Source organism: Rosa chinensis, chromosome 5, assembly GCF_002994745.2.
Source record: "Rosa chinensis cultivar Old Blush chromosome 5, RchiOBHm-V2, whole genome shotgun sequence".
In the NCBI taxonomy this organism is placed as follows: Eukaryota; Viridiplantae; Streptophyta; class Magnoliopsida; order Rosales; family Rosaceae; genus Rosa; species Rosa chinensis.
In genome coordinates, this window is record NC_037092.1 from 16,217,376 (window position 1) to 16,244,810 (window position 27,435).

A 27,435-nucleotide genomic window follows, 5' to 3' on the forward strand; every position below is an offset into this window, starting at 1 on the left:
ACTCATTGCAATAAGAAAGAACACCACATGCTGGAGTCTAAATGAAAGAGCACCACATGCTCTAAATATTTAGATTTCTTTGGATAATTTTGCCTTATTAGGCACCCAATTTTAACAATTAATGGGATCATGCATGGGCAATTCTTCATGGAAAGGATATGTATGAATGTTAATGCAAAATTGCATCACGAGATCTGCCTTTGAATGACCATATCTGTATAAAAGTGGCTTTAGATATATCATCCCTTTAACTTTAATCGAAAAACCAATGGACTACCTCTAAAGTGCAATACATATTGCTCGACGATATGTTTGATGATGATAGGAGCTAGCAAGTCCCATGAACCTAATTAGTTAAGTGCTAATTATGTCCTTGGCTAAATATGAACCACATGACAACTATGTTGTGATTAACATCTCACCTTGCATTAATTCTTACGATTGGTAAATCTATGTACGATGAAGAAATCTGCACATCTAAACAAAAAGTAATTGAAATTAAGTGGAGAGATCGTTATAATACTTATGTAAAGTTATATTTATCTATATTATTATTAAGAAAATAGAGCTTGTCAATCAAAATATAAATATTTTAACAAATTATCCCTTAAATATTAAAATTGAACTGAAATATTCGAGAAGGACAAAAACCTCAATTCACAAAATAAAAGTAAATATAAAGAAATTAAACAAAAAAAAAATAAAAAAATAAAAGGTAGAGCTGTTTTAATTTCTCCACATTTTGTGAAATAATTGCTTACGTAGTTATCCACACCCATAGAGTGTGTTTGGCATCTAGTCTAATATATGACAACACTCCACATTCTCACACTCTCTGCATTATACATCCCATTTCACTAACAAAGTAGATCCCACTATTATTTAGAATCATATTATTAAAGAATGTAAGCTTTTATTTATTTATTAAAAAACTCATTTTTTTTCTTTCTCAAATACAAATACATTGGGGCCCGTTTGAAAATGGAATTTGGATTTGGATTTGGATTTCAAATCTTAAGTATTTCAAATTTGAGTAATTGAAATCCTAAGATTTAAAATTCATCTGTTTGGGTAATAATTGAATCATGAGAATTTGAATATAACAATTCAAAGCTAATAAAGAAAGCTACTTATGTAAATGCTAATCTAATGAAGGAAGATTTTCTTTAGCTTTTAATTTCTGTGGAGGTAATTGTCAATTTGTCATGCTCCATAATTCCAAAAACAATATAAATCCGAAGTGTTTCATCTCATATTCTAAAATAATAATAATAATAATAATAATAATAATACGTATTTCATTTGCATAATTCCATCTCATACCCTCAACTATACAAATCCGAAGTGTTTCATCTTATATTCTTAAAAAAATATATAACAATAATAATAGTAAGTGTTTTATCTCATAATTTCATCTCATACAAAATCCAGATTGTCATGCTCCAATTGATTGCCCTGAAAACAAATAATAAAAAAAGAATACGATATGACCATTAACAATATATTTTTGTTATAAAACATACATCATATATTATATACGATGTGATATATGTCATATACATAAAGATTTGTTCATATGATATACAAATCTCCAAATAAAACACATATATCCAAAAAGGCATTGTTGACTTGATTAGCAAACAAGGTTGTCAACATCTGAAAGACGCCTAACACATGTATTAGGATCCATTAACACGTCAATTATAAGCACCATAGATATGTCATGGCCAATAGGAAACTGCAAAAGACTCGAGTCTCTTCTATATGTAACCTTTTCCTGATCATAACTTATCCTGTAATGGAGATTGATTGCAAGTACCCCATCTGGGGAGTTTCTATATTGTTTGTATGAAGTTATATCTATATGTAAATATAGCAACTGTATATGTATTGTTAAAAAATTCAATCTCAGTTTCCAGAGCTTTGACAGAGAATAGAAATAAAAAAAGGCTAGATACAAAATAAGAACACAAAACCCAGTACATGGTGAAAAAGAAATTGCCTGGATGATGAATGATGAATGATGAATGCAAGTGCTACACAGACATCAAAGGACAGTATGGTGGAGCAAAGATGATCCATATTATCCACAGTATAAAACTCCCATTTTGAGATTTATCTGTTGGGTTGGTATCAATCAAAGAGAAGTAACAAACTGATTAAGTACAAACGAAACTAGCTAGCTAGTTTGATGGCTTAATATTGAGTTTTATCTGCGGCATAACAAACTAAACAGAGCTAAAACAAATACATACTGTGGAGAAAAAGTTCACAGAACAGAAAAAAATTTACAAAAGCTAAAACAATACAAAGCAATCAGCTAATGCCATGAAGCTTATTTCATGTTAGTCGCGCGTGCACGACTCAAGAGTGAAATAATCAAATAAAGATAGAACAGTGGACTTCTTTCTAAGAGAAATGGATAATGGACTATGTACCTGATAACACCAGTTGTAAGGATATGGTCAAGCCCTAACTGCAAGTTACACACAAGGAAATGAACACCTCAGTTAAGTGCAACAATAAAACCATCTAGTAAGATGTAATCACAGCCTTCAGAACCAGTTAGTGAGTAAAGGATCATACCATTAAACTCAAACCATTTCTACTCTATTGCATGATGCAGTTACTTATATGTCGTATTACTCGGTGTAGTAACAATTATATATGTCAATATTTGATGTGCGCAGTAGCAATCATACAATACTTACGTGGGACTACTCAATGTAGTAGCGAGTTCTTGGGATTGTTTGTTACTGTACGTAGCAGGTCTACATAATTGTTCAGTGCAGTATCATGTGCATGAAAACCCAGCGAGCTAAACAGTTCAAAATTTCCAAGTACCCATGTTTGGTTCTATCCATTTGATCAGTATATATGAGAAGCTAATCAGAAATTTCCAAAAAGCTAACATATATCATAGATTATGAATCAGAAATTAATCACAAATATGTACATGTAAACACCAAATCAAGTTGCTGAAAGTTACTAGACTACATAAATTTTGAGCAAACAACTGCATTATACTTGTATGCAGAAAATGCTGTGCGGAGAGAGAGTGATTAAATTAAGAGAATAAAGAGAGACCATCTTCACCAAATATAGCTCACATCAACTCTAGCCCAACCTCTGTGATTCGTAGAGAACACGAATGGAGAGAGAGCGAGCTCCACCTGTTTTGAAATGGAGCCGTGGTGTTTCGGAAGCAAGAGAGGATGAGATTTCAAATAACTAGGATACCCTAGTTATTTAGAATTTGCATTTCAATCAGTGGGCTGGTTTCATTAAATCCAAATCCTTAATGAAAAATTTGAGCCTAATGAGCTAATTTGTATTTGGGCTTTCAAAATCCAAATCCTCAAGTCCAAAATCACTCTATCCAAACAGGTCCAAAAAGTTTTTCAAATGCACCTAATTAAAACATTTTAATTGTTTTTTATACTTTTTTTAAAGAGGATAAAATGATTTCACTCCTATTTCCATTGTGACTCGAATCCATAACATAGATCTTAGATAGTGAGTGCTTAAACCACTGAGCTAACATATGGGTTAAGCTTAGAAATTTGGGTTGTACTACTTTTTAATATTTAATTTTTAAAATAAAATTAAGCTATAAATTTATTCCAAAACTTAGGGCGGGCCGCAGCCCGTGTGTAGCTATGCCTACCTATATAACTAAATTATTAAGAGTCAATTTGAACTTGCTTTTGAAAAGCTTGAGAACTCTTTTAAACGAAGAAACACTTGGCAAGTTCTTTTCAAAACCACTTTCAAAATGTTTTTAAAACTCCCCCGATGGACATTCTATTCCACCTGAGTCTATTATTTCATTAATTCAAAAACACATCTTGTATCTGAAAAACAATCCCAAACCGTACTTAATAGAACTTACAAAACAATCCCAATCCTGTGCAGCTCAAGAATGTTCACACATTCTTGATCACACAATAACCCTCCGAGACAATCAAGCCATTCCTCTAACTAAAAGCCCACACCCTCACAAACAACAAACCAGAATCCCATTTGGGCCTCTTTTTTTCTTTTGTGTTGGGCCTGGACACTTTAGATTTTGGGGGAAACCTATTTTTAAGTCTTCCTCTTCCGAATGAAATAAGCCAGAGAAGAAGAATGAAGCAGCAATCCAAGGACCCATTCGAAGCCGCGTTCGAGGAGCAAGACGACTCACCGCCCGATTCTCCGGCCGCCTTCGACGCCATACGCGCCGCCCTCGACGAAGACTATGACGAGGGTCTCCCCCCTGAAGACCCACCATCCTCATCCACACCATCAACCGCCGCAGCAGCAGCAACCACCACCACAACCACCGTGGCCACTGTAACTCCCGCAACCAAAACCCTAACCAAGAAAAGCTCAGCAAAGCCAACTCCAGCCTCCTCGGCTCGGGCCACGAAGCAGAGCCAGCAGAACAAAGAGGAGGATGATGACGAAGACGAAGACAACGTCGATGTGGAGCTGGGGAAGTATCCGGCGACCGGCGACCCTGTGAAAATGGCGAAGATGCAGTAAGCAGCTTTCTCTCTTTCTTGGTACTTTTTGTGAACCCCATTTGGGAATTTAAGCTTTTGTTCATGAAATCAACCTAAATTTGATTACTTCAGTTCAGGAACTGATCTTTTAGTTTTCAAATCCTATTTGAAAAGGAAAATTGAGATAAAGAATGGATGGTTAGTAGATTAGTAGACTAGAATATGTATGCATTGTGTTTTGCTAATTGGGTTTTTCATGACCAGCTTGATTTGACTGGGGTTTGTATGCTTGCTTTCTTTAGCATTGTGTGCTGGTAATGTATGACTAGTGTTTCGCGTTTAAACTGACTACTGTATCTGAATACTCTTTTAGGGCTATTTTATCACGATTCTCGGAGGAGCAGATGAGTAGATATGAGTCTTTTCGGAGAGCTGGGTTTCAGAAATCCAACATGAAAAGGGTACGAGTCTTTTTTTATTTTACCTTGTGGAAGATTTCTGGAGTTAATAAGCTGTATGCTTGGAATTGATTGGCTGTGGACTTTTTGAGAGTGGTTATCATTTTCTTTTGCACTAATGTTTCTGTACATTATTTGTGTGCAGTTGCTAGCAAGCATCAGTGGAACCCCGAAAATATCAGTGCCAATGACTATTGTAGTTTCAGGGATAGCAAAGATGTTTGTTGGTGAACTTGTTGAAACAGGTATGATGGCTTTTCTCACATTTCAGTTTCAGTTAATAACTGCAGCATTGTGATGAACCAGAATATTAGTGTAACAGGAACTTGAATGACTCGGGTTTTTATGTCTTACCAAAGGACATTTTGTTTTTATTCTTTTGCAGCCAGAATGGTTATGTCAGAGAGGAGAGAATCTGGACCAATTCGACCATGCCACATTAGAGAATCCTATCGAAGATTAAAGCTGGAAGGCAAAGTTCCCAAGAGATCAGTCTCAAGGCTCTTCCGGTAGATGGACCAGATCAAAATTCTGTACTAATTGACAGGTTACTAACCAAAACCTTGTTAGATACTCAGATTACATGCATAGCAATTTAGCTTTGTACTGCTTTAGGTTTAGTGGTGTTTTTTGTCCTCAACCTTTCTAAATGATTTAATTGAGAACACCAAACCCTTCAAATTATTTTTTAAGAATTAAGAACCTGCATTACTAATAGGCTTTTCCTCTCGTGTTCAGTGTAGACCGTGTAGTCATTGTTCTTCTCGTAAAGTCCTTCATTAGACTCCCCCCATCCCATTTGAAGGCTTATCCATGTCAGGTGGCATTATTGGGAAGACTTTGAATCATTAGCCTATGAGCAAAACATGTGGAATTGGTTTGAGCATTCATGATTGACGACTGGGAAGACTTTAAAATATCAGTCCTGAGTTGAACATTGTTGTTCATCCTCGCTTCCTGCCTATAAGTGAAGTATTATGACTTGGGTCAGGATTCAAGAGCAAAAGGTCCTGATCCCCTGGAGTATACGTGACAGTTGAAGCAGGGACACCTATTAGTATTATTGTTAGTTAGCTGTAACAAATCAAATATTCTGAAGATAGAGTCCATTCTTACAATGCTTTGACTATGATATTTGGTGAACATTGCTAAACGCGTTATTTTATTTTAAGCTATTAGTATGTATGTTACCTTCTGCAATTAGCTTTTGTGGCTCGAAACTGTTTCATGAGTTCTGTAAGAAATTGATTGATTGGCTGTTATACTTCTATTCTCAATAAGTCTTTCTTCTGGCATTATTTCTAGGTCGGCTTATCTGTAACTTGGATATGGGATATAGACCCAGGGAGAGAGGCACCACTTGAGGAGCACTTTGTTCGACCGTCTCTGGGGGACATGAAGAGCTAAAATCACTGCAAGTTGCATAGTTATGTTCATTTCGTACTTTATGTGTACAAGATTATTCTTGAGTGGGGTATGAGTGGGGTATTCTATGGATCCTGTGAGCGTATTCTGAATATCAATTGCTGCTGGTACTTGAAGCTTTTTTACACGAGGGAATGAGTTTCTAATGATACTGAATAGGAACCGCCTGGTCGGATAAGATTGACCCTAGGATTTGTTTGCCAGTAATTCCCTCTTGTAAGATCATTGTGCTCCATCTCTATCGTAGGGATGGCATTTGTACCCATTGGGTATTACCCGCTGGGTATTATCCACCCAATAATAATTCACGGGTAATACCCATCAAATAATTATCAGGTGTGGGTATTTATCCACCCATTAAACCCATACCCACCCATTTACCCATTTTTAATGTGGGCAGGTTTTTTTTTTTTTTTTTTTTTTTTAAAAAAAAATTTAATTTCCATAAAAAAAAAATTTAAATACTCGCCGTAGAGAAATATTTATTTCCGTAAAACAATTTTCACAACTTGGCGATTAAATGTAAAATAATAAAATTCGGATCGTAACTGAACCATCCTCACGGATCGCCTTTTGAATCGTTTTTTCACAATTATACGATGATCTAACGGTCGGATTCTCACGGATCGCCTTTTGGAATCGTCTTTTCAAAACTATATGATGATCCAACTGTCAGATTCTCACGGATCGCCTTTTGGAATCTTCTTTTCACAATTATACGATGATCCAACGGTCAGATTTTCACGGATCGCCTTTTGGAATCATCTTTTCACAATTATACGATGATCCAAAGGTCGGATTCTCACGGATAGCCTTTTAGAATCATCTTTTCACAATTATACGATGATCTAACAGTTGGATTCTCACGGATCGCCGTTAAGATCATCCTCTCAAAATTATATGAAGATCCAACGGTCAGATCCTCATGGATCGCCTTTTGGAATCGTCTATTCACAATTATACGATGATCCAACGGTGCTACCAAGACTTGGGATCAGAGATGGTTAGCTCCTTATTATAATCATATTAAACCCAATTGATATTCCTTATGCTATTTCCAGCTTCTCTAACACTATGAGTACTCTCCCAATAATGCATGATAATTTTGATGCACATAATTTTATATAGGGAAATTAGTGATTGCCTAATCACATTTTTCTTTTGTTAGGCAGGGGCTTTCGACCTTAAACTATGCCAGGTTGCATTTCTAAATAGCTGAATGTTGTTTGTGTTCCATGTTTTTTGTTCATTACTCGAGTGTGAGGTTGATATTCGTTTAGCCAATGGAAATGATTGTGTTTATTATACAAGTAATCGTTAAAAGTATTTTATCCAATGATTGCCTCTAGCTTCTAGCTTCTAACAACCGATGTAAAAGTCTTTTCTGGGCTTGAAAGTTTACTAACTGCAAGCCTGAAAAGGTAAAAAGAAAGTAGGAATATATGATATACGATTTGTTTTCCATGTTTGTATGCACATTTTTGGAATGAAATTAGGTTTCATGGAGAACGGAAAACACATGAGCTTTATTGTTCAAACACATGAGTTTGTACGATTAGATGACATTCCCAATAGAAAAGACCGGTCACGAGTTTTCAATCTAGATGCTGAAATGGACATCCCTGCCCTCCGCTTCACCCAAGGAAAAGTTCTTTTCACTCTATAGTTTTCAACACATGCTCTAGATGTTATATGCACATCAGAGTTTGAATAAATTATTTTTTGGCTAATACAAAGAAAAAAAAAAAATTTTAAAATAAAAACACGTAGAGTGACTGTTTCAAAGCATTTTTAGCAATGCTATCAATTTTTTAGTTAAATTTGAGCGAAAGCGATTTTGATTAGCCACTTTAGAAATAAGTCTGCATCAGTGTTTTTTTTTTTTTTTTTGTTGAGAAATTTGTCAACTCTTTTATTAATTAGCGAGATTATACATAACGATTTACCCCTATAGGACCGACAGAAAAACCATTACTTAAACAATACCACATTTTAGGATACTAATGCTCATCCACAAATTGTTCAACATCACCTTGAGTAATCAAAAGAGGCACAAGTGAAGTGAACATCTTTGGCGACAAATCTCAAAAGTGAGAGTCCGTCAACTCCTTCCCTAAAAGGAAAGAAATCAAAAGATGTCAGTCATTGAATACCAATTAAAGGAAATTAAAATAAAAAAAGAAAAATCCAAAACAAAACTAAGCCCTAATGGACCAAAGCCAGCCCTAACCTCCAAATCCTAACAAGACTTAGAGCCCCAATTGGAAAAAACTATGACCACTAACAAATTGGGCACCCCAGCACCATGTTGCTGCTGCTATTAGTAATGGGCGCCACCACCAACGACAAGACCATCACCATGCCTTCCAACAAGCCGGCCCAGATCTACATCACTGACATTAGAGACCTGTCGTCCGATAGCCACAGCCCACCAAACTATGTTAGCAGCTCCACCGACATCAGCACTACCTGACACCATCTTAATCTGGTTTTCAAACCCATCAACATTGGTAGCTGATAAAACCACTGCCACCGAGGATCCAAGGATCGAATCCTGATCACCAAACTTGATCGCTGCTCGATCTGGAAGCCATCCTCCACCGACAGCCAAAACGCACGTACCACCAAAGGCTAACGCCTGACCTCCAACACGATCGGGGCCGCCACCACAAGAAGAACACAACCTTCCTTTGCTATCAATAGCAACTAGAGAGATAAAGAGGAAGCAAAATCCTATCAATCCTTCCTCTTGACTTTGAAGAACTCTTCCACTGTTGCCATCACCCATAGTGTGAACAGAGAGATTGGAATGTCCAACCCCTCCACCCAAAAATGCTAGAACGCCGCCAAGAAATCCTAGCAGCGCTCTCCTCATCTTGAGAGAATTGTTAATCTTTTTTTTTTTGAATAAAGAGCTGATGCGGCCGCCCTCAAGTCTTGATTAATGAAACCGTCGAATACAAGGGGGGGGGGGGGACATTGAGCCTAAATCTCTTATTACAATATGCACCTAAAGTACATCCTGAAATAATAATATGAGTCTCTACTAAACAATTGTATTCAACTATGCACCAACTAGCAAAGAACGCGCTCCAGACGGTTCTATTTGCTTCCCAGCTGTGACACAGCGGAAAGATAACACGATCTGCAACTTGAATACAACATAGCATAATTTCTATTCTCACAGCTTTCCTATCATGTTGCCACTGGAAAATACATCCAGTGACACTTAGTTTCACTCTGCCACTAGGAGGAAGCGACCATTTGACCAAGCAAGGAACTCGCCTCCTACCTAAAGCAGACACGTTACTGCCACTAGAAGGTTGCAGCCATTTGCTAATGCAAGGAACTAACAGTCTACCTAGAGCAGACAAGGCACACCAGGTGCAAAAACTTGCACAAAGCCCATCTCATCCTACTAACTTATGGCAGTGACTTATTATAAACAGTAAGCAAGCAACAAAACAATACCAAACAACAAAATAACAACTAATAATCAAACAACTCAACCCAACAGCCCACCAGCAAGGACCCAAAGCCCTAAGCCCGGCCCAACCTCCAACCTCCCCAAGGAATTCTAGAGTTGCAATCCTCCAATCCCAGCACCAACTCCGCCGCCAACGAGTTGCAGGCTTCCAATCCCGCCACCAATTCCGTCGCCAACTAACCGGTGTCATCAATCCGGTATTTCCACGCCGCCCACCAACGATCTCCACTGCCATTAGAGGCTGGACCTTAAGCCACGACAGATCACTTTCGGGATCGCCTCTGCCAGGAGATCGAAGCCCCGATCCAACCAACCCAATCAACTCAGGCAGAAACCCGATCAATAAAGGAGACTGTGACCCCAGATCTCGCCGCCGGCCAGCAACCCATCCTCGCCACTCTATCCTTGTGCTCACCCATGACCAAAGAAGATCAGATCGGAGTAGATCTGCCCAACCCAAAATACACCTTGCATCCACCTTTCCCGAGCCGCGCCTAAGCCTTAGAACCCCGCCAGTACACACCGTAACCTCACAGGCCCGTCCAACAACAGCGCCACAAGGACGTGCAGCCGGACGGAACATCCACTTCTCAAAAAGACACCAGCGCGTGGGGCGCGTTCAACTGATTTAGTTGTTCATCTATTTTAGCTAGATCTGAATTTATATTATTTATTAAATGAAGAAACACTAGTTTAATATATTTATAAATTACATAGAATGACTAAAATTGAATGTTTTGTTAAAGGAAAAACATATTATGTGCCTTCGTCAAAGCGACTGACGGAGAGGGAATCAAGAAATCAGCGATTACCATCAATCAACACAATTACTGATCAATCAGCATTTAATGTCATTATTGTAATTGATATTTCCGTTGTAATTCTCTCTCTATATCAAGGGACTATGAAATGAAATAAGTAGACCAATTCTAATCTCAATTTACTTTTACACGTTATTAGCACGCTCAGAGCCAATAGCCAAAGAAAAAACCTTAATTTTCTAGTTTCTTTCTTCTTCCTGTAGAAAAAAAAAAAAAAAAAAAAAACCTAGAAGAAAAAGAACTGTTTCTTCTTTTCTGCCGCCTCTCAAAAAAAAAAAAAAAAAAAGATTTCTTCTTTCCCATCCACCTCACCGACCAACCTGACCACTAGTCCCACGGGCCTCCAACTTGGCTCCTCGCTCAGCCCGACCACCAGTCCCATCGACGCTGCTCCCTAGCCCCCACACCTGCACGCACCGCCTTTGATCCAATCACGGATCACCGATCCATGCAGCCACAGATCACCGATCTCCTGTTGCTGCATCGCCCACACCTATGACCAGACCTCCCTGCACTTGATCTGCCCTGCACGTCGGAGCCCGCATGTGCCCTCTAGCCTGCCCACCAACGCGAACCCAGCCGGCCTCAACCAAATTCCATCGCTGCACAGCCGAATCAGCCTCACCTGCAGCACCGATCCAAACCGGCCAGCAGCCCTGCACCACCGAGCCGTCTCCAGCCTTGCACACTCTGCCAGAGCTACCTGCAGATCAGCAGCGCCTCCACACCAACACCCACTTGCAAACCAGGAAAAAAAAAAAAAAAAGAGAGAGAGAATCATAAAGAAGAATAGCAGAAGGAGGAAGACGTGGAAAAAAAAAAAGAGAAAGAAAAAAAATTGACCCGGGCTAAAGGAAGGACTTGGCCCAAAAAAAAAAAAAAACAGGCCTTTGCTGCCCAAAAAAAAAAAAAAGCAGGCCTACGGCCCAGAGAAAAAAAAAGAAAAGCAAAGAAAAAAAAACAAGGTTTTTGTGGCGCATGCAAGTAGCCCAAAAACATCACTACGCACGCTTGTATCAACACGCTCGTGCGCTAGCATTGTTTTATTTTCTCTAAACCAAGTATGTTTTCTTTTATTTATTTAATTTCATATTCTGATATATTTAATTATTTATAATTAGAACTTTTGAGCATGTTTAGTTAGATAATTTTGATCCTTTTAAGCATGCCTTGTTATTTATGTTTTACTTGATTATGTTTAAGCATGTTTTAGTTATGCTACGGTTTATAATTGATTATATTTTTATTATTTATGAAATTTTGAGCATGTTTTTATTTTATTAACACTTATATAATTATTCCTAAGCATGCCTTTATATTATGCTATTGTTTATATTTTATTTTTACGCATGATTTATGTAACATATATTTTGTTGTATATTTGTGAATTTTGAGCATGTCATGTAATTTATTTTTATATATGTTATGTTTTATTCTTTATTACGTGCTATGATTATTCCTTATTTAGAATGTTATACAAAAATTGCGTTTTGCCATGATAATGAAAATTCATGCACATTATAAATACATACTTACCGTGATAAAGCATTTTCACGTAGCATCGAAAAAAATGTGACCATTACGAATCTTGGTTTTGAAATCTAATTCATATTTTTGGAAAATAATTTACGTGGATATCTTTATGATTGCATAATTTATATCTTCCCTCTTGTTTATGTAGATGGCTGATCCAACTCGACCTGAATTTGACATTTTGGACTCAGAAGGACTTGAGTACCACTGTTGGGTTTCCGATGTAGAAACTGCCTTTGTGGCAAAAGACTATACTACCACCATTACCAACCCCAAAGACGATGTACTGTCTAATAAGGTGAAAACAAATGCCTTAATGTTTCTGAGGCGACATATTGATCTTGGCCTACGCTGGGAGTACCTTCAGTTCAAGACACCAAAGAACTGTGGGATGCCCTTAAGAGACGTTTTGGGAACATTCACGATACATTGCTCCCAGAACTGACCGTTCCGTGGAATGAAATCCGCTTGCTGGACTACAAAAGGGCCAATGACTTCAACAATGACATGATGCGCCTAAAAGCACTTCTAAATTTTTGTGGAAATGAACTCACAAAAGATGATATGATCCAGAAGACTCTTTCCACTTTTCCCACTTCAGCACTTATATTAGCGAACCAATATAGGCAAGAGTATGACAACAAAAGAATCACAACCTTCAATAAGCTGATCAACCTACTGCAAGTGGCTGAGAGGCATAATGCCAAGCCCACTGAACAAAGAAAATTCCTGAGGCTAATTATGGAAAAATAAAAGGTGGAAATAACCCCAATGCATAGGGGTTTGGACGTGCTGATCCCTACCCACGTGGGAACAATGCACCACGTGGTAAGAGACGTGGGAGTCCCTCCCAATGTATAGCGTAGAGATGGTGGTGTTGGCCCTAGTGGTCATGGACACAAGGTGCAAAGGGCACTGATGAACCCTTCAGTCAAATAGGAAAGAGTTGATAAATTAGATTTCTGAACAAAACCTTGATTTGATTACCGTTGGCTTGTTAATAAATTTCAGATCTTATTCTGAAGCAATGAATTTGTTCGACTTTTATTTACTACACATATTTACATGGTTCGAAATAGCACTATGAAGATATAAAGCAATACATCTAGCAAAACAACAACAAAAATTATTTAAATGAAAAGATTATCATTCTACCTAACATAGAAATACTCTAAAGAATATGAGATATATTTAATGTCACAGATGCTCTGTATGCACCAAGAGCTAATCGAACCTTGTTAAGTTTCAAAGATATTCGTGCCAACGGTTATCATGTAGAAACACACTGTGAGAATGAAACTGAATATTACCTCTAATGAATGTGAAAGGACACGCATTTTAGAGAAACCTATGAGTCAATCTAGTGGATTGTACCTCACTACGATTTGGATCATTGAATCCTATGCTGTCACCAACAATGAAATGTGGGACACTGACTCATACATGCTTTGGCATGACCGCTTAGGGCACCCCGGTCGTGACATGATGATCAGTATTTTATAGAACTCATATGGACATCCCTTCTTTCGAGTGAAAAATAAAATGGGAGAAAAATCCGCCACATTGCAAGGTATCGGGCCTAGTACTACTCAAATGCAGCAATTGCCTTCTGAAGTACCAGAAGCACTACCTCCCTCCCATTATGCCTCATTGATTATTTCAAAGGCACATCACTCGTTTTGTAAAGCCTGCTCTTTAGCAAAAACAGGATTGAGACTTTCCTATGCTAAAGACACAAAAAAAAAAACATTCCGTTCTTACAAAGGATACAAGGAGATATCTGTGGACCTATCCATCCAGAATGCGGACCATTCAAGTACTTTATGGTTATGGTGGATGCTTCGACACGCTGGTCACATGTCGCTTTATTGTCCATAAGAAATGCTGCATTTGCAAAACTCCTAGCACAGATTATATGTTTAAGGGCTCACTACCCTGATCACCCTATCAAGTCTATAAAGCTTGATAACGCTGGAGAGTTTACATCAGAATCATTTAATAATTTTTGCATGTCTATTGGGATCGATGTAGAGCATCATATACCCCATGTGCATACACAAAATAGTCTCACAGAAGCCACCATCAAAAGGCTACAGATGGTGGCTAGGGCACTGGTTATGCGCACTAAGCTGCCTATATCTGTATGGGGTTATGCAATATTGCACGTAGTTTTACTTATTCGTTTCATACCCACTGCTAGCCAACCATTTTCTGCGTACTAGTTGGTAACTGGATATGAGTTTGACATTTTACACTTACGCATATTTGGTTGCGCAGTATATGTGCCTATTGCGCCCCCACAACGCACTAAAATTGGTCTTCAGAGATGATTAAGTATTTATGTTGGATACAAATCCCCAACTATTATCCGCTACTTGGAACCCTTGACAGGCGATCTCTTTACCGCTAGATTTGCGGAATGTCACTTTGATGAGACAGTCTTCCCGTCGTTAGGGGGAGATAGGAAAAAATATTTTCCAAGGGAACGACAGGAATTGTCGTGGTTTGTCCCCACTCTGTCTCATTTTGATCCCCGCACTTCACAATGTGAAAGTGAAGTGAAAAGAATAATCGATCTTCAGAACGTTGCAGATTCGATGCCTAATGCATTTACTGATATCGCAAAAGTGACGAGACCACATAGACCAGCTGCAAATGTGCCTACAAGGTTAGAAGTCCCCAACAAGGGGCACAATGCCGCAGATAGAGGTACTGCAATCACACTTAATGGAAGTGTGGTTGAGGCCGTGGCTCCCCAAAGGAAGAGGGGGAGGACACTTAGTTCGATTGACACTCACCCAAGGAAGAAGAGGGCGAGTAAGGCACAAACCGATCCATTAATCATTAATGCAGAGAATTCCTCTCATGAGATTGTCTCTGATTATAGTTATGTCCATGAATCAATACTAGAGGACGCTCCGATGTTTGAAATGATTCCAGAGAACAAAGAAATCTCAATGGATTATGAGAGAGTGTATGAGTTGATGGAAAGATCTTCCATACACATTGATGATGTATTTGCATACACTGTTGCTCAAGAAATCATAGAGCACGATGATATCGAACCACGCTCTATTGCAGAATGTCAACAAAGAGCAGATTGACCTAAATGGAAAGAAACAATCCAGGCAGAACTAGATTCTCTGGCAAAGAGACAGGTATTTAGTCTGGTAGTGCTAACCCCACCAAGTGTAAAACCTGTAGGACATAAATGAGTTTTTATCAGAAAGCGTAATGAGAAGAATGAAGTCCTGAGGTACAAGGTTCACCTTGTGGCGTAAGGTTTCTCACAACGCCCTGGAATTGACTACGAGGAGACATACTGACAGGACCCACCCCGAATTCCACCCTGGAATCCGAAGTGGCCCTGCGGGACCCACCTTTAAAGGAGATTTACAAAAAATTTCGGCATAACCTCCCTTAAAAATGGTTAACCCAAAAACCTGTGGAAAAACCAAAATTCACTTCTAATCATCCAACCACGACTCCTGGAGCCACCCTGCTCCCAAATTCAAAAAATCATCCCAAAGCTAATATCATCGTACATAATCTCAAAAGGGTATAAGTTACTACAATCACCAAAGTTAGGTCATAGGCATCAAATATAATACATATAAGTTGGGTCACATATCCCTTAGTAATCAGAGCATTCTAGGAATATAAACAGACAAGGAATACAGTAGGTTAACCAGGTAACCTACAGAAGGTGATGGCGGAAGCAGGTGTGGTCACTATGGCTCACACTCGTACACCGAGCAACAACACTGCAATCTGGGCATTTGAAACCGAAGGGCCCAGGGAAAAGTATATAAAAACGTTAGCGTGAGTGGACAAAAATAAGTAATTGAAAGAAAAAGGGTTTTATACTTTTCCACAATTATCTCAATAAAACTCCCGATGCATGCAATAAGAAATAAAAGACCGACTAGCCCCGCTAGTCAAGAACAACAACAAAAGAACATGGGGAAAATGGGTTCACCATACGGGAATGGAGCCCCTCAGGCTCAACCTACCCTCGACTGCCACTCACACATAGATTGTGCGAGGAGGAGAACTAATAACCTCAACTTCCATTCACACATAGATTGTGTGAGGAGGAGAATATCACCTCGACTACCACCCACGTGAGGAGGAGAAAGCTACCTCACTGCCACTCACAAACACAAAGTAAGTGAGGAGGAGACCTATTCACATGACCCGCGTATGGTGAGGAAGGAGATCGTCCAAAGCCAGTAAATCTGTATAATTTCCCCACTTATCTCACGAAATAAGAATCCAAGTGTATAAAGACGTGACCCCGCACGCCAAGATCATCTCAAGTTCCAATATAAGTAGGGTATAAAGAAGTATAAAGTTTTGCTTCCTCGAATTCTTATTTCGTAAATCTCTTAAAAAGCTCCAAGAGCTGAATATAAATATAAAATCAATAGTATAAATTTCCGAATCCGCATAAAACAAAATCCTCAAATCGAGCATAACGAATCTTAATTCAAAAGTTCAAACCAATAAAACATTCAATAATCCAAACCAAAATAAAATGCTCGATAAATAGTTGTTAAATCAATAACTTAAAACTTGCGGAATTTAATTTGCATGCATCAATTAAAATCAAAGGTCTACTCACAATAAGCGGTCAATCCTGACGTCGCTCGTGATTCTCCTCGTATGGAGACTCCTCTCGTCCTGTACGAATAACAATCATAAATATATATATAATCCACATGACGGAATTTTAATTTCACGATACTTATAATTGGAAATTCATAACATCCCCCTTCCTAATATCCGACTCCTCAACTCTCTACCACATCCATCCTTAATGCTCCAACAATAATCTGTCATTGATGCAATACCTAGAGTGAATTCGAAAGGAATTCGGCGATCGAATTCGCGATAATCAATAATTAATCATTTAAACTCAATTTGTAAATCCTCCGATTTCCACCAAACTTCATACATTACAAACTATGATCGTTATAGAGTATAAGGGGTTAAAACGACAATTAAAACACCGCTTTACGCCCCTCCACGCGCTACCTACAGTGGCGGCGCGTGGGGACCACGCGCCGGCGGCGACCTTCTCCGATGACCACCAAATTCCGGCAACAACATCATCTCAACAGACCCAAACAACTTCTCAACTACAACATTGATCAATTTTACCTCTAAATGGCCGAATCGAGCCGGTGAAGGAAAGCCCCGAAGCTCCAAGAACCCTAGAATGGAAAATTGTCAATTCGGCTTCTACAATGCAAATTGGAACGAACCACCTTAGGGAAAATAATCACCATCAAAAACCGTACCTTTGATGGGAATATGGCGGCCGGAGGAGGCCGGAATGGCCGGAAATCGGCAAAATCCCAAAACTGCAACCGGGGAGGAATTCCTTCGATCCGAGCTTTTCCGGCCAAATCGTCCAAAGATACCTCCACAGACGTGACCGGGGGAAGAAACCGAGCTTGGGGGTGGCCGGATTACGTCCGGAGTCGGCCGGAAGAGGAAGAAATCGAAGGGGAAGAAATTCGGCCGAGAGGGGAGGAAGAGTCGGGGAGAGAGAGAGAAGGGGGGGGTGGGTTTCTGGTTTTGGAAACCTACCCTGGTAAGTTTCTATTTTTATCCAAAAATTACCATGAACAGTAATTTTCTTAATTCACTCATAACTTTTGCATACGAACTCCGATTTTTACGTACCACATATGCACGCGCTCGGTTTAACGCCCTCTACAACTTTCATGAAGGAAATTTTCTCAAATTATTAACTCACAAAAAGTCAATTTTTAACCACCCCCTAAACGTTAAAATTATAACCGCGAACGGTAACCATAAGGAATTTCATGTTATTCAGTAAAAAGGGTATCTCAGATATGGGGTGTAACACATACTCTCCCGTAATGGACGTTATAACGTTCCGCTACTTAGTTAGCTTGGTAGTTTCAGAAGGACTGGAAATGCAGCTCATGGATGTGGTTACTGCATATCTCTATGGAGATCTTGATTAAGAGATAATATGAAAGTACCTGATGGCCTTACATTACCCAAGTCAAGTGACTCTAAACCACAAAGTGCGTTTGCAATCAGGTTGAAACGCTCACATTACGGATTAAAACAATCCGGGCGGATGTGGTATACCCGTCTAAGTGACTACTTGATTGGGAAGGGATATAAGAACGATGAATTGTGTCCTTGCATATTCATAAAGAAAACAAGTTCCGAATTTGCAATTGTAGCTGTATATGTCGATGATACGAACATAATTGGCACTCTTGATGAAATAAGAGAAACTGTGAGATACTTGAAATCCAAATTTGATATGAAGGATCTTGGGAAAACTCGATTTTGTCTAGGCCTTGAACTAGAACATCGATTTTGTGGAATACTAATCCACCAGTCTGAGTATGTCCAAAAGTCAGCCTATTTAACATGGACAAAGCGCATCCTGCTAACACTCCCATGATCGGTAGAAGTTTGGATGCAAAGAAAGATCCATTTCGTCCAAAGGAAGATGACGATGAGGTGTTGGGAGCTGAAATTCTCTATCTAAGTGCAATAGACACATTATTGTACTTAGCCCAATGTACTCGACCAGACATTGCATTTTCAGTGAACTTGTTAGCTAGATTTAGCTCAGCGCCAATGCAACGTCACTGTAATGGTATCAAGAACATTTTCTGATACCTAAAAGGAACCATTGACTTGAGACTGTTCTTTTCCTACAGAGAGACAAGAGGGACCGCAGAAGGAACTGCAATCCCTAAAGAAAATGTTGATGGCGAAAATGCTACTCATTACACCGAAAAGCCAAATGATGTTTTGGTTGGTTTTGCTGATGCTGGGTACCTCTCTGACCCACATAAAGGTCGTTTCCAAACTAGTTATGTATTTACCATTGGGAACACAACAATATCTTAGAGATCAACCAAACAAACCCTTGCGGCTACCTCCTTGAACCACTCAGAGATTATTGCTCTAGATGAGGCGGTTCATGAGTGTATATGGTTAAGAGCTATCATTACACATATTCGAGGGACTAGTGGTTTAAGTTCTACAACTGAAGAGCCTACTTGCATTTATGAAGATAATGCAGCTTACATTGAACAGATGAAGCTAGGTTATATCAAGGGTGATAACACAAAACACATATCGCCAAAGTTTTTCTACAATCAGCAACAACAGGCCCTCCTCAAGATTCAAATGAATCAAGTAAGGTCTGAGGAGAATGTGGCAAATTTGTTCACCAAATCATTGCCTAAGGCCACATTTGAGAAATATGTGAAAAGAATAGGAATGCAAAGACTTTCTTACAAGACCCACCCCGAATTCCACCCTGGAATCCGAAGTGGCCCTGCGGGACCCATCTTTAAAGGAGATTTACCAAAAAATTTCGGCATAACCTCCCTTAAAAAATGGTTAACCCAAAAACCTGCGGAAAACCAAAACTCACTTCTAATTATCCAACCACAACTCCTGGAGCCACCCTGCTCCCAAATTCAAACAATCATCCCAAAGCTAATATCATCGTACATAATCTCCAAAGGGTACAAGTTACTACAATCACCAAAGTTAGGTCATAGACCTCAAATATAATACATATAAGTTGGGTCACATATCCCTTAGTAATCAGAGCATTCTAGGAATATAAAAAGACGAGGAATATAGTAGGTTAACCAGGTAACCTACAGAATGTGATGGCGGAAGCAGGTGCGGTCACTATGGCTCACACTCGAACACCGAGCAACAACACTGCAATCTGGGCATTTGAAACCGAAGGGCCCAGGGAAAAGTATATAAAAACGTTAGCGTGAGTGGACAAAAATAAATAACTTTAAACAAAAAAGATTTTATACTTTCCCACATTTATTTCTTTAAAAACTCCCGATGCATGCAATAATTAAGAAACGACCGACTAGCCCCGCTAGTCAAGAACAACAACAAAAGAACATGGGGAAAATGGGTTCACCATACGGGAATGGAGCCCCTCAGGCTCAACCTACCCTCGACTGCCACTCACACATAGATTGTGCGAGGAGGAGAACTAATAACCTCAACTTCCATTCACACATAGATTGTGTGAGGAGGAGAATATCACCTCGACTACCACCCACGTGAGGAGGAGAAAGCTACCTCACTGCCACTCACAAACACAAAGTAAGTGAGGAGGAGACCTATTCACATGACCCGCGTATGGTGAGGAAGAAGATCGTAGAAAGCCAATAAATCTGTATAGTTTCCCCACATATCTCACGAAATAAGAATCCAAGTGTATAAAGACGTGACCCCGCACGCCAAGATCATCTCAAGTTCTAAAATAAGTAGGGTATAAAGAAGTATAAAGTTTTGCTTCCTCGAATTCTTATTTCGTAAATCTCTTAAAAAGCTCCAAGAGCTGAATATAAATATAAAATCAATAGTATAAATTTCCGAATCCGCATAAAACAAAATCCTCAAATCGAGCATAACGAATCTTAATTCAAAAGTTCAAACCAATAAAACATTCAATAATCCAAACCAAAATAAAATGCTCGATAAATAAGTTGATAAATCAATAACTCAAAACTTGCGGAATTTAATTTGCATGCATCAATTAAAATCAAAGGTCCACTCACAATAAGCGGTCAATCCTGACATCGCTCGTGATTCTCCTCGTATGGAGACTCCTCTCGTCCTGTACGAAAAACAATCATAAATATATATATAATCCACAGGACGGAATTTTTATTTTACGATACTTATAATTGGAAATTCATAACATCCCCCTTCCAAAAAATCCGACTCCTCAACTCTCTACAACATCCATCTTTAATGCTCCAACATTAATCTGTCATTGATGCAATACCTAGAGTGAATTCGAAAGGAATTCGGCGATCGAATTCGCGATAATCAATAATTAATCAATTAAACTCAATTTGTAAATCCTCCGATTCCCACCAAACTTCATACATTACATTCTACAATCATTATAGGGTATATGGGATTAAAATGACAATTAAAACACAAGTCTACGCGCCACCACACGCTACCTACAGTGGCGGCGACCTCCTCCGATGACCACCAAACTCCGGCACTAGCATCTACACCACAAGCCCAACCAACTTCTCAACTACAACATCAACCAATTTTACCTCGACGTGGTCGAATCAAGCCGGTGAAGGAAAGCCCAGAAACTTCAAGAACCCTAGAAATGAACAAATTGTCAATTCGACCTCTACAATGCAAATTGGAATGAACTACCTTAGGGGAAATAATCTCCATCAAAAACCAAACCTTCGATGTGAATCTGGTGGCCGGAGGTGGCCGGAATGGTCGGAAATCGGCAAAATCCCAAAACTGCGACCGGAGCACTTCTTGCTTCGATCCGGACTTTCACGGCTGAAACTCCCCAATCCTAGGTCACTGACATCAAGAGCGGGTTGAGGCGCCCCTGTGGTGACCGGTTGCACGCCGGATGATGGCCGGAAAGTGAAGAATCGGAGGGGAAGAGGAGAACCCGAAGGGAAAGGGAGGAGAATCGGGGGAGAGGAGAGAGAAAGAGGGGTGGGTTTCCAGTTTTGGAAACCTACCCGGGTAACTTTCCATATATATTCAAAATTTACCATGAACAGTAATTTTCGTAATTCCCTCATAACTTTTGCATACGAACTCCGATTTTTACGTACCACATATGCACGCGCTCGTTTTAACGCCCTCTACAACTTTCATGAAGGAAAATTTCTCAAATTATTAACTCATAAAAAGTCAATTTTTAACCACCCCCTAAACGTTAAAATTATAACCGCGACGGTAACCATAATGAATTTCATGTAACTCAGTAAAAAGGGTATAACAGGTGTGGGGTGTAACACTTTCCAAGCTCCCTTGATTAATGTAAGGATCAAGGGGAGGTGTAGACTTCTCGGGGAGTCTAACACACACATGTCATCCTCAAATGTAAAAGGTGCGTTGTGCTCTTTTCCTTCAACTAAGGTGTATTTTTTGTCCCACATGATTTTTATTGTTACTTGGTAATGTTTTTAGTGAGGCAACAACTCATGCACCATTTCGTCTTTGACTTGGCACAAGGGGGAGTGTTAAAGGAAAAACATATTATGTGTCTTCGTCAAAGCAATTGACGGAGAGGGAATCAAGGAATCAACGATTACCATCAATCAGCACAATTACGGATCAATCAGCATTTAATGTCATCATTGTAATTGATATTTCCGTTGTAATTCTCTCCCTATATAAAGGGACTATGAAATGAAATGAGTGGACCAATTCCAATCTCAATTTACTTTAACATGTTTTGAATTAACAATAATAATAATATAGAGCCTCATCTGACTCTTTATATTTATGAGCGAGATAACTAAAAGTCAAAATAGAGAGCAATGTAAGCGTCTGATGCAACTGCTAAAATTGATAAAAAGGTAAACATATTCTCTAAAATAATTGAAGAATCGAAATAGAGAATCTGCTAAAAATGCTCTCATTTGTTTGTTTGTTTGTTTTTTTTTAAATTAAAAATAAAGAGAAAATATATGAAGAAATTAAAGAGGAGAAAGGCGTGGGATGCATATAAAATTAGAAAATCAAACTGAAAGGTGATGATGTTATGGAAGTAATGGCTGCCTTGGATTACAAAGGAGGATTACAGTGCTGAAAGAGACTTGTTGAATGAAATGAACAATCATACTATCTTTTTCAACTAAGTAAATGGGATCATGAGTCTTAAGTACGTAATAAAGTAACTCATTACGTGATTCAGATGACATTGTATTTGTTTTATGGGTAATGGGTTAATGCTCATACACCCCAAATTTGGGAAAATACTTCTCATACACCCCAGTGTATTATTTTTGTTCTCTTTTACACAACTTTTTCTCACTTTCTTTCCTACCTACCCGTCTTTTCAAAATCTCTACCATTAGTACCCCTTTGTTGTTTTGGTCTGTTAGAGTCTGCATCTGCATATGTCTCTTTCATAAATCTATATATGTTGTTTTAGAAACGTGGTGGGCCCATCAGAGTTTGTTTCATTTGAATATATGTATGAAGCTGACAGTCATCCTCTAAATTCGAAAGGTAAACAGTACAATTTACTATTCATAATTTCAATTGTAGACAGACTTGAGCTTGTTGCTATATGCAAACATACTACTAAAGAACTGCAGAAAGAGAGAGAAAAACTGAGAAAATTAAAAACCTATCGGGACAGCCTTGATAGAGAATCTCCCAATTACTGGGATATTATCTATAGACTACAGACTAGAATCTATCAAATAGAAGAAGAGATAGAAAATCTCTTAGATGTTCTGAAAGAGGAACAAAAACCTCTTGATTATTTGAGCATTGGTTAGATCCGCACATCACTGGTATCAGAGCTTATAAAATAGCTCAAGGAGAACCCCTCCTTAATGGGGACAATGTCAGAATTGTTACTAGAGAAAATAAATTCTCTACTGAAATCTTCTGATGAGAAATATCAGAAGTTATTACTAGAAATATCTAGATGTCAGTCGACTCTAGAAAAATTTCCTGCCATAATCCACCAATTGGAAAGATTGGAAAACAAACTGGATTATATCAAAGAGCTTCCAAAAACGGAAGAAGAAAAACTAACAAGTGTTAGTAGAAAAATCAAAGAACAGCAAAAAACGCTGGATTCTATACTGAAGGACAAGAAATTGCCTACAGTAAAAAAGAAGACTAATGGATTCAAACCATTAGAAAAACCAGACACAAATCGTGTTCCAAACATGATTTTTCTGGAACCATCTACTAGTCAGACTAGTATCCGGTATGAAAACCCGGAAAAAAGAGAAATAAAGATGTTAAGCATCTTTGGAAAAAAGAAAGGAGTTCAACTTCTAAATGCCGAAGAATTTGAGTTCAATGAGATTGAACAAGAAGTAAAAAATTCCTCAATCCCAAAGCTAGATTTCAAACAGATCTACAAAAGAGGAAAGTTTGATTTAATGGACAGCCATTATTTTAAACTACTGGAGATTACAACCCCAGCAACCGCCGGTGGAGAGACTGATCTTCTACTGATCACTCTAGCAGAAGTTGCCAGAGCACAAGCGAAAAAATATCAATTTATGCATATTGGAGCAGTCCAAGTAGGCATAAATCTGCTTGCTCGAGAAGGTATAAACTGTTCAGTCCTCTGTGTGCTACAGGACAACAGGTTAACAGACTTCCAAGCTAGTCTGTTGGGAACACTCGAAGCATCTTTATGTGATCAAGTGGCATATTTCAATTGCTTCCCCAACTTCACCACCAGCTTGAAAGATGCAGCTCATTGTCTCAGACTGAGAGTCAAGACAAATGGCATATCCATGAAAGAAGATATGCAAGAATTAGCAATAGTATACAGGATATACTATAAATTGATGAGTACTACAGTAGCCCCTAAGACACGGATAACAAATATCCCAGGTCTTACTACTGGATTCCTCACCAATCAGAAGAACCATTCACAGCAGATCCACAAAGTTACTTGGAATGAAGTAACATTTCCTCTTGAATGGAAATTATCCGGTCCAAAAAAGCAACCGGAAAGAGCAAAAGCAAAAATCTACGAGAGTAGAAGAACTGGAGAAATCAGCCTCAACTTCGACAATCACAGAAAAAGTGATGTCTGTCCTGAGAACCTCAGGATAAACAGCAATCTTCTGAGAAGAAGCTATAGCACCAGAGAAGCAAGTATCAGTGGTACAAAACCCACTGTAGAAGAGCCGATATCAGAAGAAGATCTGGAAGCTGATCTAAACAGACCAGTCCATATGTTTAGAGCCAAAAGACTCTATGATCTTTATGAAGAAGCTGAGAATTGTGAAAATCCTGAACGATTAGAAAAACTAATCGAAAAAATGAAAGAATTCAAATTCAGAAAGACAAGAAAAGTCTTTCCTTATCAAGATATTGAAATGGAAGATGGAGAAAGCTCCAGAACTTTCATAAAAAAAGAAACAAGGGAAATGAAACTCCCAGTTCAGAAAGCCCCCACGGGGAAAAAAGGAGAAAGAAATTCTCAAAGATTCGTCCCCGAGGACAATCTGCCAAGAGTTCCGATCACGAACTATGGCATCTGGTTGAATCTAGACAAGAGTCTAGACAAAAGAAAAACCATTGACCAATGGGTAGATAGCCTAATGATGGCCTCTGCACTTACCCTTGGCAAATTTGAAGCACCAGATTTGCAGGTGTACTATGAAACTACTCTCACTGGAGTGGCAAAAAAGTACTACCTATCTTTCAAGGAAACTACCAGAGGAAGAGACTGGCTTGAAGAGATAAAAAATTCAAAGTCTCCGTATGATTTTGCAGTACCCCTGTACGATCAATTCTGTGGAGATCTCTCAAATCTGAGTGAGAAAGCCAAAGAAACGGCAAAGTCGAATATCTATGCTCTCAAAATCTGTGACATGAGATATTTCGAAGAATACCTGAATGAATTTCAGGAATATTACTGTACAATTGGTGAACTAGAGAATACTGATCTAGTTAATCTGTTGCACAGAAAGTTCCCTGAACCATGGAGAACAGCTGTGAGAGAAAGTATAGCTGAGAAACCAATTGAACGATTTTCAGTTGGAGGAATTGCCGACAGAATCCGGCAACTACTGAAGGAGCAATGCAAAGCCAATCTTAGAGCTAAGATGGCCAAGAAGCAACTCAAAGGAGTTGAAAATTTCTGTTACGGAATACTGGATATGCCCACAAACTGGGGATGTCATAAATCCGAATTCCACAGAAAGAAGAAAAAAGAAAAATATTACTCGAAAAAATTCAAAAAGAGTAATCAGAGAAAGAATTGGAGATTCAAGAAAAGCTCCAATTACAAGAAGCAACAGGATGAAGATCCAAAAAAGAAATTCTTCAAGAAAAAGAAGAATACTCAGCAGCATAAACAACCTAGCAAGAAAGCTTGCAGATGTTGGTTGTGTAAAGCTGAAGGGCACTATGCCAATGAATGCCCGGAAAAGGGTAACAGATCTACTAAAGCTCTCTTTGAAGAATATGAGCAAATAGTAGAGGTAGCAAACATGAAAGGCTACGAAATAGCCTATTCTGATGATGAAGATGACGATAGGTCAGTCTATTCTGCCTGGTCCGAAGAAGAAGAAAGTTCATCAGAGAAGTCTGATTCTGAAGTAGAGTACTTCGAACCCAGACAAATGAACGTTTTGAAAGTCAAAAACTGGGAAGAAAGCAAGACAGAATCCTTCATGTCTTCTTATCAGGTCAACCCTGGTTCATTCGTCTGTGACTACTGTTTATGTCACGAGAAGAATGGTCTCCCTATGTTCTGCGAAGAGTCTAAGAAGACTTATCACAAAGAATGCTTCATAGCTGAAGCAAGAAGAAAAACCAAGAATGGTCTTGTCAGCCAATGGGTTGAGCAAGAATATGAAGAGTATTTTGCTGAGAAAAAGCGAAAGAAGTTGAAACTCTGTTCCAGGAAACCATGGAACAAACAAAGAATGTTGCAACAACTGTAGTCCAAGAAATGACTATGGAACAACCATCTTCCTCAGAAATAAAGGAAGAAATCATCGGTGAAGAAACAATCGATGAAGATATTGAACTGGTTGAAATACCAGGAAATGTTCATCTCTTAGAAAGACAAGAGATAGCTGCGGATACTGATACATGGGATCTACTTGGCCAACCTTCCGGCAAGTTTGATTACAAAGTCAGATATGATCCTCCCCCCTGGTTCAGTAATCCAGACAGCAAGGAAATAACTCCTACAGACTGGGATGATGATGACAAATCACCCACTCAGGAAAATGTTCCAGAAGAATGTAAACCATTCATTCCAACGGAACAAGCTCAAGAAAATGAGCCTCACCAATCGAAAGTCGTCTCTACAAGTAGATACAGCAACTACATAGAGATCGGACTCAAGTTCCCTGATCACAGGAAATATCATCTACATGCTTTTGTAGATAATGGATCAGGTTTTACTGTTGCAAAGAGATTTGCAATTCCAGAAGAACTCTGGAACGAAGACAAGAAAAAGTCAGCTACTGGTGTTACATTCGATGGAAGCCATCTCACCATGAAGAAAGTAGCAAAAAATGTTCATATCACCATTGGTGGAGGAACATTTATCATCCAGAATGTTTGGCAATCTGAAGGCCAAGGATCTGATTTCTTGTTGGGCAATGATTTTATTCTCCAACAACGATTCATTCAGGATGAAGAAGCGATAGGCTTCAGAAAAGGAGAACGGGTGTTCT

The 27,435-nt window shown here is 38.8% G+C and overlaps 1 protein-coding gene across 5 annotated transcripts; it reads left to right on the forward strand.

The window, feature by feature from the left end:
• Positions 1 to 4,101: 4,101 nt before the first annotated feature.
• On the forward strand, positions 4,102 to 6,495 carry LOC112168329 (transcription initiation factor TFIID subunit 11). Of its 5 annotated transcripts, none has more exons than XM_024305452.2 (5): positions 4,102 to 4,523; positions 4,861 to 4,948; positions 5,091 to 5,190; positions 5,331 to 5,492; positions 6,251 to 6,495. In XM_024305452.2, exons 1-4 carry the CDS (start codon positions 4,129 to 4,131, stop codon positions 5,456 to 5,458), a joined length of 711 nt encoding a protein of 236 aa, XP_024161220.1. In that variant the 5' UTR covers positions 4,102 to 4,128; the 3' UTR covers positions 5,459 to 5,492; positions 6,251 to 6,495. The 5 variants fall into 5 exon arrangements, with proteins under 5 accessions (XP_024161220.1, XP_024161222.1, XP_024161221.1 ...); XM_024305454.2 differs by having other exon boundaries at positions 6,256 to 6,495; XM_024305453.2 differs by lacking the exon at positions 6,251 to 6,495 and adding an exon at positions 5,684 to 6,145.
• The last annotated feature ends 20,940 nt before the right edge of the window (positions 6,496 to 27,435 follow it).

What these genes read in the sequence shown, in the direction of transcription:
- LOC112168329 (XM_024305452.2), top strand. Translation starts at nt 4,129, where the DNA reads ATGAAGCAGCAATCCAAGGACCCATTCGAAGCCGCGTTCGAGGAGCAA. An exon ending in AGAAATCCAACATGAAAAGG is followed by an intron (nt 4,949 to 5,090) that starts GTACGAGTCTTT and finishes ATTTGTGTGCAG; the next exon opens with TTGCTAGCAAGCATCAGTGG. An exon ending in TGGTGAACTTGTTGAAACAG is followed by an intron (nt 5,191 to 5,330) that starts GTATGATGGCTT and finishes ATTCTTTTGCAG; the next exon opens with CCAGAATGGTTATGTCAGAG.